At 43.3% G+C, this 12166-nt stretch overlaps 1 protein-coding gene across 1 annotated transcript in view; it reads right to left on the minus strand.

Moving 5' to 3' along the window:
- Positions 1-5014: 5014 nt before the first annotated feature.
- The window catches only part of SDC1 (syndecan 1), a 32714-nt gene continuing 25562 nt past the window's right edge, over positions 5015-12166 (minus strand). The window contains exons 2-5 of the mRNA XM_035110015.2: positions 10747-10828; positions 9272-9810; positions 8886-9033; positions 5015-7178 (exon numbers count right to left, since the gene is read on the minus strand). Coding sequence (XP_034965906.2) covers positions 7012-7178; positions 8886-9033; positions 9272-9810; positions 10747-10828 — 936 coding nt within the window. The 3' untranslated portion in view covers positions 5015-7011. The remainder of the gene's footprint in view (positions 7179-8885; positions 9034-9271; positions 9811-10746; positions 10829-12166) is intronic.

Genomic DNA, 12166 nt, shown 5'->3' on the forward strand with positions numbered 1-12166 from the left:
CAAAAGATTCCTGCATTGCAGGGGGTTGGACTAAACGGCCTCGGTCCTGTATACCTGAAGGAGCGTCTCCACCCCCATCATTCAGCCCGGACACTGAGATCCAGTACCGAAGGCCTTCTGGCGGTTCCCTCATTGCGAGAAGCCAAGTTGCAGGGAACCAGGCAGAGGGCCTTCTTGGTAGTGGCACCCGCCCTGTGGAACGCCCTCCCAGCAGATGTCAAGGTAATAAGCAACTACTTTACTTTTAGAAGACAACTGAAGGCGGCCCTGTTTAGGGAAGTTTTTAATGTTTGATGCTGTAGTTTTTAATATTCGGTTGGAAGCCGCCCAGAGTGGCTGGGGAAACCCAGCCAGATGGGCGGGGTATAAATAATAAAGTATTATTATTATTATTATTATTATTATTATTATTATTATTATTATTACCCTCGTGGTCCCTTCCAACTCTACAATTCTACTTCATTTATTTATTAAATTTGTATACGGCTCTTCATCCGAAGATCACAGTGCCAATGTCATTAAAAGGCACCGGAGTCCTGATGGTCTATTCTAAAATAAATTGCCATTTGATTTGAAAGGGCCAGCCGTCCTCTCTGCAAAGGTCGTGCAGAGCTGGGATGACATGGGATTCTTGTGTGACTCATCTCTATGAATGTACAGTCATAGTCAAGACCTCACTGAGGATCAGACACAATTCTGGCTGGGAACAGAGTCTGGGCTGGTGATGACTTCCCACAGCAAAACAGGCCACGGCAGAGACGGTTGCACAATTTTTCGAGAGTCTAATCCAGAAAACTGCATCTTAGAGTAATGAGCTTCAGCATTACAGCTTGGGTGCAATTTTCCCATAGACGTGTTTTTACAGCTGTGGTTAATGTGTGACTAATAATTACTGTGGAGTAAACCACATTATTACCACTCCTTAAAAAACTGGGAAACTTCGTTAGTATGTTGCGGGGGTGGTGGCGGCGGGGGGGGGGGATGGGAATAGACTGAAAGGGCAACTGCTGAAAATGTAAGATGATTCTCAATTATTTTTTACTGGTTTGAGCTGTGCATGTTTTATGATGAACCATTAGGTCTGGCTACAGTTACTTTATGACATATATCATGGAAGTAAAAGCAAGAAGCCTTTGACTTATATATAAGCAAATATTAATGGCAGTAATAAAGTCAGCTTTCTTCTTGAGCTGACATTCCTTCAAATAATTACTAAATATTCAAGCTCTCCAGCCCTGCAAGCGGACCACCCAAAATTTTCACCTACTTTCTTTAGTGAAGTAAGGAGGCGGGGAGAGGGTTGGGGAACCCAACCTAGAACACATTCAATGTTATATCATCACTTTAGCATATGGGTATACAAATCAAATAATCTTTGAATTTGGAAAGGACCACAAGGGTCATCTAGTCCAACCCCCTGCAATGCAGGAATCTTTTTATCCTATGTGGGCTTTGAAACCATGACCCTGAGATTAAGAGTCTTGTGCTCTACCCACTGAAGAAAAGTTTCCGTTTGCATAAAATCCAGCACCAGAAGTACTACCAAAATTAAAAAGAAAAGGCAGCACATACCACAGGACATTTCATCAATCTGGTGTCCTCCAGAAATTTTTGACTATGACTCTCATCAACCCCAAACAGTATGCTGGAAGGGACTGATGGGAATTGTCATCCTAAACTTCTGAAGGGCACCAGGTTGGGAAAGGCTGAAACCAAAATGTTAACAGGGAACAAACAAAGAAGAACTGAAACATCAACTACCAACAATTATATATAAGGCCTGGATATACATTTGCGTAAGTGTGAGCCCAGAATGCATGAGGGTGGAGGAGAACCAGACAGCTATGCTCTGGCTGCTACCACCACATATTCAACATGGTGTTCAGATATGTGTTGACCTGAGATGTTTCACCACTCAGTTTGAGGATAAACAGACCATAACCGGGGGCACACCAAAGCAACACACAAGGTGTAGACCGTAGTTTTAAGCAGATACACAACTCCAGCTTGAACATGTGTTCAGCCCTGCAGTGTAGACAATCAGGAACATTTGTTCCACAGTACAATGTTGCTTGGGAAAGTTAAGTCAGGGATGCATAACCTGCCCGTTTCCATCTACCATCAATCCCTGACTCGAGGCTTGTCAATCTAATAATTTGTATGCTTCCTTTATTCCAGGCATCCCCAAACTTCGGCCCTCCAGATGATTTGGACTACAGTTCCCATCATCCCTGACCACTGGTCCTGTTAGCTAGGGATCATGGGAGTTGTAGGCCAAAACATCTGGAGGGCCGCAGTTTGGGGGTGCCTGATTTATTCCATTGAATATTCCATTGAATATTCTATTGAATATCCCTTCCAAGATATCTTGTAGACCTAGCAAACATTAAAATGAGGGTAGCCTTTACACAGGCAAGATTAAATGTCCTTCCACTAGCAGATTGGATGGGATGGCACAAAGGAATTCCTAAGGACAGAGTCCGTTGTTGCAACTCTGTGTCAATAGAAGATAGAACTCATGTGCTCCTTGAATGCCCTTTTTAAAAATAATCTTAGAAACGACTATATTAACCCATTGTTAAGATCAAAGAAGGAAAGGTCATCCTTAGCAAAGACTTGTTTTTTGCTGTCCGGTGTAGAGAAGTATATATCTTTCAGAATATCTAAATTTCTTGCTAAGGCTCTACAGATCTGGATGTATGGGAAATGATTTATCCTTTAAGGGTTAAGGAGCAGAAATGTAAATCTCTATTATTACTTAGCATTTTCATGCGTATAACAGCTGTCTGCTAAAGCACAATAAACTGACTTGACTTGCTGGCTTGGGCTGTTGGGTACTGGACGTCCAGCAATGTCTGGAGGTCCACAAGTCACCCACACCTGCAATGGGACAAGTGCATTTTGGGCAGGAGTTCTTCAAGAGAGCAGTTATGTTGATAAAGTAATTGCAGGGCTCCTTTCCTAGCTAGTGGCTCAATAAATCCTTCTACAGCTCACCCAACTAACCCCATCACACAGAGATATTTAAGAGCTCGCACTGCCGGTCTTCGTTACCAAGAAATTTTGCCATAAGTTGAAAGTCCCAATTGACCAACACTATGGACTCATAGTTTATTCTCAAAGAGAAATGGACAATGAGTGGTATGAATGTGGTTACTCTGCAACTACTAGAGATCACTCTGGACCAGAAGGGAACCACCAGACAATCGTAATTAAGGAACGCAATCCAGCTAGCCTTGTTGCAGCAAAGAATTTTGTTTACTACCCAAGAGCACACATACCAATGAAGAAGTGGGGCTTAGCAAATAGTGAAAAGTTGTCCGTGTGCAGAGGGAAAGTTGTTTTTCCACAAAAAATGCTTCCAAGTTCAACCCCATGTGTTGCAAGCTCACTTAAAGCTTTAAGTTAGCAACTGTCTACCACACAGTAGAAGGGAAAAAAATGTTTTATTGCAACTGTAGCGCTGTCAGGCTTGAAACATTGGAGCATGGTTTCTTGTTACCTGCCCTGAACATATTAGTACTTCCAGGTGGTAAATATATGCTCCTTTTGGTTGTTGTGTACTATTTTATTATTTCATTTTTAACTGTTATTATTTCATTTAATGCTTTTTATTTTTGGGACGCAGGTGGCGCTGTGGGTTAAACCACTGAACCTAGGGCTTGCCGATCAGATCGGCGGTTCGAATCCTAGCAACAGGGTGAGCTCCCATTGCTCGGTCCCAGCTCCTGCCAACCTAGCAGTTCAAAAGCACATCAAAGTGCAAGTAGATAAATAGGTACCGCTCCGGCGGGAAGCTAAACGGCGTTTCCGTGCGCTGCTCTGGTTCACCAGAAGCGGCTTAGTCATGCTGGCCACATGACCTGGAAGCTGTACGCCGGCTCCCTCGACCAATAAAGCGAGATGAGCGCCGCAACCCCAGAGTTGGTCATGACTGGACCTAATGGTCAGGAGTCCCTTTACCCTTTACCTTATTTTTATTTTACTGTTGTAAGCCAACCCAAGGTCTAGGAGGACTAAGGACAGCAGTGTGAATAATTTTAAATCTTACTCATCTAAGATGCAACATGAAGCAATTTTACCCTCATTCCACATATACACATTTCCACTCCCCAAATCAAATATGCAGAAAGCAGCCAAAATGGCCAATACCGCAAGTGGTACAATTTGTGTTTCCCCAACAGCACCACCGCATACTCTGCTTTTGTAAATCCCTTTCATTTTTATTAGAAAGAAAATGTAGCAGAATACTTTGCAATTCAAGGCAGCAATTATCATAAAATTGTAGCAAAGTTGGAAGGGATCCTGAGGATCATCTAGTCCAACCCCCTTGCAATGCTGCTGTCCAATATGGGGATTGAACCTGCAACCTTGGCATTATCAGCACCACACACTAACCAACTGAGCTACCCAGCAGATTCTAGGCATGCTTACTGGTCTTATTGAACTGGTCAGCAGGTCTGTCTGCACAGCAAATATAGATAGGTCCAGGCTCCATGTGTTTCAGACCAGTTCTTCCATCTTCATAGCAGAGCAGTGGTCTGGATATAGACTGGTCAGGCAGTGTTTTGTGTGTGTCTCTGTCCCATTCCCCTACCTTCATTGTCACTGACATTCTGCATGTTCAGTAGCAGCCAAAGCATAGCATGGCCAACCTCTGGGCCTCCAGAAATGGCTGGAATACAATTTGCACCAACCCTACGCTGCCTGGGCTTGAGGGGGGTTGGAGTCTAAACACAACATCTGTAGGGCCAGACATTCCCAGCTCCAAATACTTTGCCAACACACTCTGAGGTTCAGGTGCCCAGGAGAATTAATAAGCAATATAGAAGGGCAATATAGAAGTCTTAAAAGATAAAAGTAAACCAAGAGGGCAAGACAAGGCTGCATTCAGTACACAGAGTTGCAACCCTGTGTTTCTAGTGCCATTTTCTGAGGCTTGCAACTCAAAAGAAGCCGCTGAAAATAAAAATTTGGGTATGGACAGGTGGTTCAGGTAATGACATGAGACAGCTTATTTTGGCAGACTGCCTTTTTATTGCATGTGTTCTGTTTGAGAAGTACAAAAAGAACCAACCGAAGGACTTGCATTTCAAAATTAGCCATTTGCAAGTTACAGAATTCCAGTTTCCGCTCGACCGTTAAAAATGCACATGCCAATTTTATCACTTAAATCTTGCCCAAAAGAAGTGTGTTTCCTAGATCCGAGACAGGCAGTGATATCTTTTTGTACATAAAAAAGGGACACACAATCACTTAAAACCTCATTGTAAAAAGGTACTTATGGGTAGCTGAGTTGTATTGAATGCAAGTCAGGAGTTGACAGCCTGGTTTCAAACGCTGAAAAAAAAGTGTTTAGCCTATCAAAGATATAGATCTTTGTGGCAGTGATATATGGAAGGCACCAATTGTTTGGTTGAAAACTCACAATTATGCTTTATTTGAAAGGTTCTTACTTTACTGTATGTATTTACAGTGCCCTAGTGTCAACTCATTCTTCTGCCTACAGAAGCGTCTTGCAAGCTAACAAGTGTAAATGGTGAAATAAAGAAGAGCCTAAAACGGTGATGTATGTGGTTTTCCCCCCACCGCTAAAAAACCCCAAAGCCTTTACCAAAAAAAAACACAAAAAAACTGTTCAGCAGAGAGATAATTCACATCCATGTCATCCTGTACATTACAGAAATCATATACTTATACTTATTCTACACCAGCTAGCTGTTTTTCAAGAGAGCTCCGCCTCCCTCCACACACAGTGTAACTTAACACACATTTAAATACTGCTTTGGAAGTGCTGACATTCACCGGTTTGGTCCTATCGATACACATCCCAACAAGACCCCCAACTTTACACTTTGGACATGCAAAGGAGATAAAGGCACCCTGTCCATCTTTGACCCCATCTTCTACACAGAACAGCTCCTGAAGGCATTTGCTCTCCAAACTCTCTTAACGCTCTGACACAAGTTGGACCGAGATAAAAGCCAGCCACGTACATTAATAGATGCTAACTCCCTTAGGCTCTGCATGCTGAGCCTGCGCTCCCAGAACGCCGACTACAAACGCCAGTCTAATATGATTCTAGTCCCTGGGACTTGGCAGCAACAGGAGCTCTCATCACCCCTTAACAGGCTCCGTCCTGTACGCTGAATGCCACACCCAGCGTTTTAGGTACCGAGTGGCAGAGGGAGTTTGGAAATCCAGTGGAGAAGTAGCCACTATAAAAAAAAATGCAATGCAGAAGAGGTAGATAACAAACGGTGGCTCTGGGACTACTATGTGGACCTGGTACACAGTGAACAAGGACAACACTACAGCCAGTAGGACCAGAAGTAACTGGAAAAGTGTGCACACCTCAAATACATGCTTCCACCTCTACGTTCCCTCATATTTTTACAAAGCACAGTGTATAAAATTTCTCCCACTAGAATTCCAGAGGAGTCATACGCCTAACTTTTAAGAACTCCAACACTTTGGACAGACCTTTTAATTTGAGGGGGGAGGAGGGTCTTCTTTCACACACCATTCAGCTGCAATAGAGTGACCGAGTGTTACCGTTGAAAAAGGGGTGGGAACATTGAAAGCCACATAATAACCTGTTTTATTATTATTATTTTAAAAAGAAAAGAACATTCTCTAATGCACACAGGGATGGCTACTAAGCGTTGGGGCCCCGAAATGTCTTTAGCATACACACACGCACATTATACCTTACTAATTTCTTGGTGCATGTTCCTAGGACGTCAAGACTATATACAATCGGTTCCTTATCTTTTCCCCAGGAGTCCTAAGGGCTAAGGTTCCACCTTAAAGGTAATCTTTGTGCAAGAAAGCAGGTATGGTTTTACTTAATCCAGATTGACTTTGGAAAAATAGAGGCGTTCCCAATGGCAAGGAGGCAGAGGCTTCAGCTCAGTCCTATGGCTTTTAGTTTCCCCCACCCCTTTTTAAAACGCAGTGAGAACTCATGATGCCCAGGTGACATCCAAATGTCTTTTAAACTTTCTTTGTTCATGCGTAGAATTCTTCTTGTTTCTGTGGTTTCTGATAGCCTCCATTTGACTGTTTTGGCTCATCCAGTGAGTAGCTTCCTTCATCTTTTTTCTTCATTCTGTACAGCATGAACCCAACTAGGAATCCAGCAAACAGCAGACCTACTAGTCCACCAGCGATGACCCCTGTGGAAAAAGCAAGTGCCGAGTTAGATATATTCAGATTAGAAATAAACGAAGTGATAAAGTATTTTTTTCCACACGCAAAAAACCCAGAAGCATTCCTGCTCAGTATCATGTCCTCAGAAATCAAGAAAATGTGTAGACCACTCTTTATGTATGCCATCACAGCGGCAATAATTCTCATAGCGAAAAATTGGAAAAGCAACATAATCCCCACCAAATCTGACTGGTTAGCTAAAATGATTGAATATTCACATCTTGCAAAACTAACAGGGGGAGTAAAATGAAACACTGTTCAAAAAGTTAATAAAGTATGGTTAATTTTTAAAGAATATCTTAAAAACTCTATGGACAACGCAAATCTCCTAGCAGATTCAGACTAAATGTGGAAATAGAGGGAAGATATGGTAAAATATGTATAGACAAACAAAAGGAAACGTGGAAGAACCACTGTGACATGCGTATTGAGTTAAGATTGATAACATAGCATTAAGAGGAAAGTGCAAAGTCAAATGTGTGTGGTGTGATGTCCAATGTAAAGGTACGAGGGTAGGTACTGTATGAAATATATGTACTGTGTATTGTGTAATATCTGTTGAGTTTTATGTCATTAATGTGTGATAACGATAAAGATTATGTTTTTAAAAAAGATAAAGTATTCCCCCCCCAGCAAACCTGGCCACCTCACTGCTCACCCCGAATTCTAGATTATTTATGAACAAGTTAAAAGAAGCACAGGCCCCAACACCAATCCTTGAGGGACTCTACTTTCTCCATCTCTCCATTCGGAGAACTATCCATGATGGCTATGGTCTGCCTCCACAACTGGAGGCACTAACACTTCCAAATACCAGCTGCTGGAGACCACAGGAGGGAAGCATGCCCATGTACTCAGACCCTGCTTGAGAGTTCCCCACAGGCATCTGGTTGGGCCCATTGATGCTTCTTATGTTCCTCCAAGAGTGACCAACGCTTCGTAAAAAGAACAGCCAGCCTGAGGTATGCTACAAAGAGAGTTGTTTCTGTGGAATCTACAGTCCGGATTAGGGCTAGACAACATGATGCCCTCCAGATATTGTTTTGTCTATAAATTCCCATCATCAGCCATGTTGGTTGGGAGTTGAGAGCCCAACAAGGTCCGAGAGCCTACAGATTCCCCATTTCTGGTCCAGATGAAACAATCCAAGTGTACACCTTTGGGGGCTAATCTTTTTCCTCCAAGCTGCTAAGAATGGGGCATATGACAGTATTCTCCATTGAGCACAGCCTTCTGAACACGTATTTAAGGTCCCGGTCATGTGCCCTCTACACAAAGGCTCTGCTCACCCTCCACATGCTAAGGAAGCAAGAGTGGGGATGCACTAGTTGTGCTTAGGCTTTGTCATCCGTTGTCACAAAGCCGTATAGTAACTTCAGCCCGTAAGGTGCTTGCCATAGTACTGGGTTGCCCTGGGCATAACTAACCACACAGTGATGCCAATGTGAGCAGCTACTCTGCAGCAGCTGTTGAGGTTGTGACAAATGTAGGGCTCAGTTCATACTGCAGCTTTGCTGTGCAGAAAACAGTATGGCAGCTCAATAACAGTTGACTGAGATAGTGCTAGAGGTTGCACAATAAGTAGTTTAAACTAAGCGGGGGGAAGAGGGAGAGGGAGAGGGACCAGGAGAGAGAAAGAGAGAGAAAGAGAGAGATCATCTACTTTCACATACCTCCTAGAACTTCTTTCCTGTCCATTATTCCTTGGGCGGCTCCTGCAGATTTTGCATTCTTTGTTTCTGTATCTATTGTTTTATCACCGGGCTGAGGTCCCACTCCTAGTACTGAATTTTCTCCTTGTAGCTCAATTGAAAAGTCATCCTGCATAGAAGAACAACCACGCCATTTTAAATTTCCCTTCCACAGATTCAGTGCATGTATGTTGTTCACACAGTCACAAGAGTTTCTGAGGCACCGTTGCTACTCAAAGTTCTATCATGACATATGCTCGAAGTCTGCATTTAAACAGTCTGCAAGCTACAGCACAGGGCAATTAATTGCATTTCAGCGTAAGAGTTTAATTTATGTAGCAGCATGGTGAACAGCGTCTCGTTCTTACCTTACTTCCAGAACCATCATCAATTAGGATGACTCCGTCATCGGGCAGAGAAGGGATTTCATTCTGGTCACCAGAGGGTATTGTAGTGGGACTTGCAGTATCCAGACTTCTCTCACTAGTCGGCACAAAGTCCAAAGCAGGTGTTGCATCATCAGTGCTAGATCCTTGATGGACATCTTGGTAGACTTCTGCCTCAATGAAGTGTGTGCTAGAAATTTGCGACGTTGTGGTTCTGACTGTGGAAATGTGATGAGTCGCAGGGATTCTAGTCGTTATGACTGGAGACCTTGTTGTTCCTTGTTCAGTAAATGAGTCCAGCTCATATTCTGTAGCTACTGCTGTACTGTCGGTCACCAGATCCATCAGTGGGACTAAAGGTATGCTTGTTTGGGATACAGGTCCTCCTGGATAGTCTTCTGTAGGGCTGTCTGTTTGCTGTACCTCAGGCTGCTTGTATTCCAAGTCAGTTGTGGATTCGGGCAACGACGACATATTTGTGCTTCCTTGTAGTGAAACTTTATCGAAGGTTGCAGGATGGCCTGACAAAGAACCCAAAGCATCAGTATTCGTTTTAGCCAGTACACAGGAGGCCTCAAAAATTGCATAAGCTCATCCAAGTGGTTCAAAAAGTCTGAGGAATCCCTCTCTCTTCAATAGCCAATGCCCACCCCATGACCAACTATTTATGACACCCCTCTCCAGTTGTAGAAAACACACACACACACACACGTTGACTATATTGGTCTCTGTCAGGGTACTTTTTCATTATTTATGTTAATGTTCTTTCTAGAAAAATGAAATCCCTACTTACAGGGTCTTGAGATTTTAACATGCAGTCAATTTTAAATGAAATCTGAACTAGCCACCATTTAACTATAATAGCCATTTTTTATATTCTGGTTACGGCAGGCACTACAAAATCTGGATGGCCCCATTTAATAGGTGTGGGGAGGCTTTGGCCATCCCAATGTTGCTGAACTACAGCTCCCATCAACCTCAGCAGCATGGCTAATGGGCCAGGGATGATGGTAGTTGTAGTAGTTTGGCAACATCTGGAAAGCCAGAAGTTCCCCAGACCTGCCACATGGCCTCTGTCAAACTCACTAGGCGGCCTTGAGTCCTGGCCTAACTTGATAGGCAATAAAGGCACAACAGTTACTCTAAGGAGGACTGGGAGGCAGGATGGATTGTGAAGCAGGAAAGACCCAGATTCAAATCTCCACTCAGCCTGAAGCTCACCAGAATCTCTCTCTCTCTCTCTCTCTCTCTCTCTCTCTCTCTCTCTCTCTCTCTCTCTCAGCCTAACCTACCTCACAGAGTTGTGAAAATAATAAGCGTGTGCAGAGCCATAAACACTAAGCAGTGTGGCATTTGGCCTTTAGTTAACTATAAGCGTACAGAGTTAGAGCTGTTCAGAACCCAAGAGTTCAGGAAGCGCTTTGTTCGTAGCTAAGCAGACACAGAAGCAAACATACCTGCTCCAGAACCAGAAAAAGAGTCATAATCATCACCAGATGAATCCATGTCTTCAGGTGGGAAACTGATGTCTGCTGGTTGCTACAGAACAGAAAACAAAGTACATTTAGAATATTCTCCGTTGATTGTTTCCTGCACACATTACTATAACCCAGCGTTTCTCAACCGCTGTTCCGGGGCACACTAGTGTGCCGCGAGACGCTGGCTGGTGTGCTGCGACGTGCGGCGACGAGAAGGGCGATTTTGCAGCTGCAAACTCCACCTCCCTGGGCGTCCTATTTCTTCGCCCCTTCTAGTTTCCACAGACCAATCAGCTTTCATTATTTCCATTTTCCCCATGCCTCACGTGACAGGATCATCCCAGAATCCTTTAGCCAAGATGGCAGCCCCCAGCAGCTAATAGTGCCGCACGTGTGTCTCTTTTTTGGAAAATCGAGCAGACTTCAAGTAGCTACTTTTAAAATAATCATTCAAAAGGTAGTTTGTTGCTAATTCACGGAGGCATGAAGACCAAATCGTCCTCTCACAAGTCCGAGAACACGCACAGGGTAAGATATGGGATGGCGGGGTCGGGTGGGGTGGATCAGAAACCCGGATCTTTTAAGAACTCGGCAGCGCTGACCCGCCGGAAAGCAATATTTGGCAAGTGTTTCTTACAGTCATAATTATAATATAGGGCGGCACAGAGTTAATTTTTTAAACTTTTTTAATGGTGGTGTGCCTCGTGATTTTTTTCACGGAACAAGTGTGCCGTGGCCCAAAAAAGGTTGAGAAACACTGCTATAACCTAGCAAAATCCCCATCGTTATGCTAGGTGGGATGCCATATAGAGGAATACTTTTTATTCTGCTAGGGCTACGGGTAGGGCAAGAGGACACAGTATGTGTCTGCAATACCCTTACAAACAAAGACAAACACGTATAAACCCTGATAGATCCTTATTGGCAAAGCTGGACCATTCAGTATTGAGAACAAAGGGCAGTTAGTTGCACTGTAAACTGCACTGCTTTATTCCACCTCCCTACTCCTTTCTGAATATACCCATACTGTAAACTACAAAAATGAAGCTTGCTGCACAGCCATAGTGAATAATAATTACCTGCAGAACAGAGATTAGAAGAGCCACAGAGGAACTTATAATTATGATTCATTTTTGCATAGCAATAAGACACAAAGATTCAGAGTCATGCAAGGCACACATGGAAGTTTTGTATAAGGGTGCCAATTTACATTCTTTTCTGCAATGTGTCTTTTAGACACTTACACAAGCAATACTGGAATCATTTCATTCCACTATTTGTTTAGAAAAGTATTGGCACGAGAGAAGAGATGCAATTAGTGTAATCAAACAGATACACATGGTCAAATAAGAAAGTAAGTAAGAGCAGGGGAAAAGTAAGAATTGGAAAATTTTAGAGC

Source organism: Zootoca vivipara, chromosome 3 (genome assembly GCF_963506605.1).
Source record: "Zootoca vivipara chromosome 3, rZooViv1.1, whole genome shotgun sequence".
Taxonomy (NCBI): Eukaryota; Metazoa; Chordata; class Lepidosauria; order Squamata; family Lacertidae; genus Zootoca; species Zootoca vivipara.